We start from the raw sequence: 7,572 nt of genomic DNA, 5'->3' as shown, positions 1-7,572 counted from the left end.
CTTTAGGGCTAGGCTGTAAGTTTTAACAAGTGGCTGGCTCATCTTTCTCCTAATGAGGAAGGGTGGATACATTCTACCACCCTTCTGGTTAATAGTCCAACGGACAGCACACTTCACTGCAAGGTCTCCATCACATTTGTGGGGTTAAAATTATTTGTTTGCCTTAAGAAGTTACTGAGGGACTTTAATGGGCAGCCAGACTTGAGAAGCCCTGTCTTCGAGGACAAATAATGACTCTTGTTACGTGGCTCTTTCTTTACAAAAACAACTGCACTTAAAGTAATTCTAAAACCCAGCAGTGTTCATGTGCCTCTATTTGTTACCTAGATCATGCTTTTTCCTTTTGAACACTGAGCCCCTATTTGGTGCCAAACGACTCCTTTATCTGTCCAGCATCCCAGGATCCTGTACAGGATCTTGATCCTGTACCTTTGGGCCAGTTCAGTATCCAACGCCCTAAGCTTCTCTATCAGATCTTGACTTGGAGAGCTGCTCCCGCCCTGGAGTCACCCTAAACGCTGTCTTCCCACTTCCTTTCTGGCTCTTCATGCTTCTTTCCCAGCATCTATGTAGTGTGACACTCTCTCCTTCCCCTCTGCCCCCCACCCCACTTGTCTAAGGGCCAAACCTTAGAGCACGTACCTAGCCCACACCTGCCACTACTCTTCTCCCACCAAGCAAGGCAAACTAGAGCCTGCAGGCATGGCTCTGCCTGCTGGCAGTCTACAGGGATCCAGACTTTTGAAGGGCTGATGGTCCTAGACACCCAAGGTTGGTCTGAACCAGTCTTGACCACAAGGGAACAAGCTTGGTGGACCAAAGGCTTCTGGTCACCCCGTACAGAGGAGTATTCTTTTAGTTCAGCCCAAAATGAAACTCAGGGGTAGAAGGGCATCTGGATGAAAGAGGAAAGGGTTTTGACTTATTTCAAGAGCACCTGCGCCAGCATGGCACTTTGTCTTTGGATCTTTGGGGCTAGTCTTTGAGTAAAGAGGGGTTCCCAGCGGAACTCTGGCACCAGGTGATTCCTGTGACTTTCAGTGCCCACTCGCCCTGTGAATCATTCCCCCATCAGGCTTCACTTAGCTTACCTGCCTCAGATAGAGACATCAGCTTGAGTCGGTGTGTCCTCCTCAGACCGCAAGTCTGTGCCAGCTCCCACCAATGCCCCTTCACCGTTTCCTAGCTGCATCAGTCACACAGCTTTCTGTTTCCTGAGTAAAGTCCCTCCTGGCTAATTGTTCACAACCAGAAGGAAGAAATGTCCCACTTTCAAAGAAGAGAGAAGCATCCCTCCTTCCAAATAGCTTGTTAACTGCCAGTTGCTAACTAGGTGCCACTTGAAATTCACAGATATCATTTTCCATGGAAACCCCAGGGAATTATCATTGCCTGTCCAGATACAGACTGCTTTAGCAAGGGATTCCAGAAGAGTCAAATGTTTTAAAAACAAGTCTAGCCTTCCTTTTCCTGTAAGAACCACCGGGTTGAGAGGAGCGTGGTCTTCTCTCGGTCGGCGCCATGGCGTGTGCTCGTCCACTGATATCGGTGTACTCAGAAAAGGGAGAATCATCTGGCAAAAATGTTACTCTGCCAGCTGTGTTCAAGGCTCCCATTCAGCCGGATATCGTGAACTTCGTTCACACCAACTTGCGCAAAAACAACAGGCAGCCCTATGCCGTCAGCGAATTGGCAGGTCATCAGACCAGTGCTGAGTCTTGGGGTACTGGTAGAGCGGTGGCTCGAATTCCCAGAGTTAGAGGTGGTGGGACTCATCACTCTGGCCAAGGTGCTTTTGGAAATATGTGTCGTGGAGGCCGCATGTTTGCACCAACCAAAACCTGGTGGCGTTGGCACCGTGGAGTGAACACAACTCAGAAGCACTATGCCATTTGCTCTGCCCTGGCTGCCTCGGCCTTGCCTGTGCTGGTCATGTCAAAAGGTCATCGTATTGAGGAAGTTCCTGAGCTTCCTTTGGTGGTCGAAGATAAAGTTGAGGGCTACAAGAAGATCAAGGAGGCTGTCCTGCTTCTTAAGAAACTTAAGGCCTGGAATGATATCAAAAAGGTCTATGCCCCCCAGCGAATGAGAGCTGGCAAAGGTAAAAAGAGAAATCGACGTCACATCCAGCGCAGGGGACCATGCATTGTCTATAATGAGGATAATGGTATCATCAAGGCCTTCAGAAATATCCCTGGAATTACTCTGCTTAATGTAAGCAAATTGAACATTTTGAAACTTGCTCCTGGTGGGCATGTGGGCAGATTCTGCATTTGGACTGAAAGTGCTTTTCGAAAGTTAGATGAGCTGTATGGCACTTGGCGGAAAGCTGCTTCCCTCAAGAGCAACTACAACCTTCCCATGCACAAGATGATGAATACAGACCTCAGCAGAATCTTGAAAAGCCCAGAGATTCAGAGGGCCCTCCGAGCACCACACAAGAAGATTCATCGCAGAGTCTTGAAGAAGAACCCACTGAAAAATCTAAGAATCATGTTGAAGCTTAATCCATATGCAAAGACGATGTGCCGAAATACCATTCTGCGCCAGGCCAGAAATCACAAACTCCGGGTGGCTAAGGTGGCTAAAGCACTGGAGGCCAAATCTGATAAGAAGAGGGCTCCTCCAAGCAAGAAGCCTGTGGTAGGGAAGAAAGGAGCAGAGAAAGCTGCTGTTGATGTGAAGAAGCCCAAGAAGCCTGCAGTGGGCAAGAAGGGTGCAGCGGGAAAGAAGCCTACAGCCACCAAGAAACCAGCAGCTCAAAAGAAGCCTGCAGCATAAACTCAAATTCTCCATTGGGACAGCTTATTTTAAATAAATACTTAATCAAAAGGCAGTACAAGTAAAAAAAAAACAAAACAAAAAAAAACCCACAAAAAAACAAGTCTAAACACAGCTTTTCAGCAGACACCCAGAGGTTCCTCAACAAGTAGTTTGATGAGAAGACCTCTTTCTACTCAGTCAACAAATATAACAAGTGTGCTGGACAACTCATCTCTAATAAAAAGCAACAAGACTGTAGTCCTGGATCAAAGGGAGAAACTTAGAAGATTTGAAAATCTTCAATAGCCTTCTAGGCATAATAACTATGCGGAAATTTTGCTAAGATATCTAGTAGCCACAGTCATACTGTTTTCTCCTTCATTGCCATCAAGTTTATTCCAACCATAGTTGACCTTCCATTGGTTTCCAGGGCTGTGAATTACAGGAGAGAAGCCTGCCTAGCATTCTCCCTCAGTGCCTCTGGTGGACTTGAACCTCCAGTGAAGTGTGGCTTTGGATTAGCAGTGCGACTCTCTGAGGTACCATGCCACCAGTGGTCCCTCATAGTCATATGTTGTTGTTGTGTACTCTAGAGTTGGAACTGGCTGATAGATGACCCTCTGGCGGGTTTTCAGAGACAGTTAATCACACAGGAGGAGATTGCTCATCCTTCTGCAGAGTGGCTGGTGGCCTTGAACTGTGTGCCTTTGGGATTGCAGTGCAGCTTCTGGCCACTAGGCCACCAGAGCTCCCAGAGTCATATGTTGTTTGTTGTCATAGCAACCCTATGAAGGAGAGTCCTCGATGCTTGTGTGCCTTTCATCCTCTCTCCAGGTTCATAGGGTTTCCGGAGGCAAGCTATTATGGAAGTGGATGCCACTCCTCCTTCCACCCAGAGTCATATAATGATATCAAATCAACACCATCTTTGAGTTTAGCAGCACAACACCCATACAGACTCTTCTACCAGCCTCAGTTATATATTAAACTCATATCCACATGTAGCCCCTGTTATCTTGCTGCCTCAGTGCCTTCTGGTGAGAAAAGTCTCTTGCTATTCTCCCCTAAATATTGTAGTTTCTCACAGAGCATCTTTCCTGGAACAGGCTGTCTTGCCCACTGGAGTATATTCTTTGTTACTGTGTAACTTTGACTTCATCTGTGCCCCAGATGATTGGTTCATAGCTTAACAAATGATTTAGCTATGCCAAGCAGATCCTGTCCTGGGAATCTTTTGTTTTAATTTGAGTAACTCATAGACTGGGAGTTGGTGCAGAGCCGTTTTAATGGCAGTACTTTGGGGAGAAAATGCTTCTAAGTCTTGCGGTTGTTGAGGATCCCTAAGTATCCTCCTCTTGACTGTCTAAGGCCAAGAAAGGGGATTTACCTTTCCTTTGAATATCATGAGGTCCCTTGAGTTTCTTTTTTTGTTTGTTTTGATGAGAAAAATTTATATTTAGAACTAGCCTGCTGGACTCTGTTTAGATGATCCCAATCTAATCAAGGGGCTGATCTTGACCACATCAATGTCTTAGAGCTTCTTTACAGCTTGTTTGATTTGGTACTTCTTGGCCTTGACATCTACAATGAACAGAAGTGTGTTGTTATTTATCTTCCTCATGGCTGACTTAGTGGTCAGAGGAAACTTGATGATGGCATATTGGTCAAGCCTGTTTTTCCTGGGGGCGATCTTCCAGGGGTATTTGGGCTGTTTTCAGAGTCTCAGTGTCTTAGGCCACCAGTAGAGGGGTGCGGTGCAGATCTTCTTTTTTGGGGACTGTGGATGGATGCCCTTCAGGACTGCCTTCTTGGCCTTGAATTCCTTTGCTTTGGCAGGGAAAAACACATGAATACCTTTGTTTTGGAAGAGACAGGGGCCTCTTCTGCTTTTGGCACCATCTTCCTCCTTTGAGTTACTTAAGCTTACTTGAAGTAGTTTCTGCTCGTTAGTCTCAAAAGGACTTAGCAATCCAGTTGTCCTCCTGGTAGTTCCTATATATCGTTTGAAAGTGGAATGCTGCTGCCAAGGGAAGGTGTTACGGTTACCTTTCAGCCATTCTTATTTGTAATCAAATGGCTTTTGTCAATTTATTTTAGTAAGTTTGCTTTTCAAATGTTTTGTGGAAAAATAGGCACTTTATAAATTGGTGCAAGAGATGTATGGGTTACTTTCCATTGCTGAGTAAACCAAGTGTTGTATAACTAAAATACTCAGGGTTGAGAGAGCAACCCCTGGGGTTGTTACATGAACAAAAGCCCTCGTCACACATACTCAGCAAGAAAAGTTTGTTCTCCTGGTTTCATGTACATAGTAGGAAGCGGAATATCCTTTCAAATCAGGTGCTAAATATTCATTCTCCAGTGCCGCACCTAATGCCCACACTGGCCAGTGACTTTCCCCCCAGGCTCTAAGTGATTCTAATACAGACCACAGTTTAAGAAACAGTAATAGAGAGAAAAGGCTAGAAATGGATGCAATTCCTCTGAAGAATAAAGTGGAAGCAACTGTAATGAAAATCTTCCAGGATTAAATATAATCCATAGGCCAGTTTGAAGATTTGTTGGTTATAATGGGTTTGATTCGCTAGAGATTTTTGCTAAGTTTTTATCTGAATTAACAAAACAACAACAACAACCAAACCCTGAAGCCAATAAAGTTAGCCAAAACTTAGAATGTCTAGAAAGAAGAAATACTTAGGAAGTTCTTGTATTTTCAACTTGTTAGAATAATAATAGATTCATTTGACATATGGCCAAAAATGATGAAGTTAAATAACTGTAAGACAGAATTGTTGATGTTGCTGCATGTCACTGAGTCAGAATGGACTCTTAGCTGACCCTGCAGTGGAATTTTAGATGCTGCAAGTCACATAGAAGGAGTTTGAAACAATATTAGGTTCTCTATTAAAATAGAGTTTGCAATGAGGGACCTCCCCAAATTATTGAGAAGAATGTCAGTTTGGGGAGTAAGGTTTGTCTGATTCAGGTCATAGTCTTTACAATCACTTGCTATGCATCTGAGAGCTGGACAGTGAATAAATATAGCAAAAGAAGAATTGATGCCTTTGAGCTGTGGAGTTGGAGAAGAACATGGAACATCCCATGCACAGCCAAAAGGACAAACAAATACGTCTTGGAGAGAGTGCAGCCAGAATACACTTTGGAGGCAAGGATGATGAGACTTTGCCTCACATACTTTGGGCATGTTGCTTGGAGGGGATATTCCTTGGGAAGGGACATGATGCTTGGAAAGGTAGAGGGTTGGCAAAGGACAGGAAGACCCTCAACTAGGTGGATTGACATGGTGACCGCTGCAATGAGATTGAAAGTGTCAGGAAGTGTGAGGATGGCACAGGATAGGACAGAGTTCAGACCTATTGATCATAAGGTTGCTATGGGTCATAAGACAGCACCTAACAACAACAACAACAATAATAAAACAATGGATCGAGATTACTGAGGGAAGGAATTGATCTTCCTCTAAAGTATCTCAGAACTAAGTTTAGATCAGAAGTTTCCCTTCAGAACAGATCTAATCTCAGACAAATTATCTAGAATATAAACTAGATTCTTATATAGCTTAGATGAAGATGAAAATATGCATTTTTTTTTCTGAAACCAATGGCATCCTACAGTCTAGTGGGAAATTCCTAGATTTGGAATCAGACAGGGCTGGATTTTCATTCCAGATCTGCCAACAACTAATTGTTTAGCCTTGTGCAATACACTGTCTGGTTATTTTGCACAGTAACACAGGGTCACTATTTAAGATTCTATTTTTTTGTGGAGAAAAAAGTACTATGGTGTGCTAAGAACTGAATCTAGTCTTTGGTATACTATGACTAGCACTAAGAACACATATTACTTAATGTCCATTTTTAGGTGAACACTTCCACTTTCTCTGCTGTAGGATTATTTCAGTAGATGTGTTTCCTTCCCAAAGAAGACAGCAAGACTTATAAGAGCAGCCATCTTATCCACCCATGATCCTGAGTGGAATTTGCCCTTTGAATGTTCATTATGATGAATGTTCCAGTGAAGAGACAAATAGGAAAACTTTCCAAAAGAAATATATTTTTTAAAAGTGAAAAGTGAAAATTTTGAAAAGTGAAAAAAATGCAGACTACAGATAACTGTAAATTTTTCTAAGAAAGTAAAAACTAGTTGATGTCTCTATTTTCTTTTGAACAAGAAAGGGAACAATAACCAAGCCAAACCCCAAACCCCAAGCCTGACAAGCCCATTGCCCAATTTATGTTGTTGGTATGTACTATTGAGTTGCCTGTGACCCACAGAGACCCAATTTGCAGCAGCTCTGAAGCCTGCCCTGTCATGAGCAGATCTCACTGATTCCAAAACACCAACTCACGTTGCTCCAATTACTGTATCAATCCATCTCATCCAGGGTCTACTTCTCCTTCTGACCATGATGTCCTTCTCCATGAATTGGTCCCTCCTGGCCACATGCCCAAAGTATGTAAGACAGCTTCAAAATCCTCCAAAGAGAAACTTGGTTTCACCCTCTCAGAGACAGACCTATTTGCTTTCTTGACAGTTCAAGACTCTTCTCCAGCACCACAATTTGAAGACATTCATTCTTCTTCTGTCATGCTTAGTTATTGTCCAGCTCTCTGATGCATACCAAGTATACTATTGCAAAGACTATGGCCTGCATTAGGAACACCTTATTCTCTAGACTGACATCTTTGCATTTCAGTACTCTTGAGAGGTCCCTGACCATAGATTTTTCCCAGTGATTTCCTGATTGCTGGTGTCAAAAGTGTTGATTGTGGAGCCGAGCAAGCTGTA

The 7,572-nt window shown here is 43.6% G+C and overlaps 1 protein-coding gene across 1 annotated transcript; it reads left to right on the top strand.

Moving 5' to 3' along the window:
- The first annotated feature begins 1,490 nt into the window (after window positions 1–1,490).
- On the top strand, window positions 1,491–2,781 carry LOC102852680 (60S ribosomal protein L4-like). Its single transcript, XM_006894506.1, has one exon. The coding sequence runs from the start codon at window positions 1,522–1,524 to the stop codon at window positions 2,779–2,781; it is 1,260 nt and encodes a 419-aa protein (XP_006894568.1). The 5' UTR covers window positions 1,491–1,521.
- The last annotated feature ends 4,791 nt before the right edge of the window (window positions 2,782–7,572 follow it).

The sequence above is a fragment of the Elephantulus edwardii genome, unplaced genomic scaffold (assembly GCF_000299155.1).
Source record: "Elephantulus edwardii isolate Elephantulus edwardi_28Jun2011 unplaced genomic scaffold, EleEdw1.0 scaffold00145, whole genome shotgun sequence".
In the NCBI taxonomy this organism is placed as follows: Eukaryota; Metazoa; Chordata; class Mammalia; order Macroscelidea; family Macroscelididae; genus Elephantulus; species Elephantulus edwardii.
This window is presented reverse-complemented; position numbering and strand designations above follow the sequence as displayed.

Bases quoted from the DNA above. Each gene is read 5' to 3' on its own strand.
- LOC102852680 (XM_006894506.1), top strand. From the start codon at position 1,522: ATGGCGTGTGCTCGTCCACTGATATCGGTGTACTCAGAAAAGGGAGAA.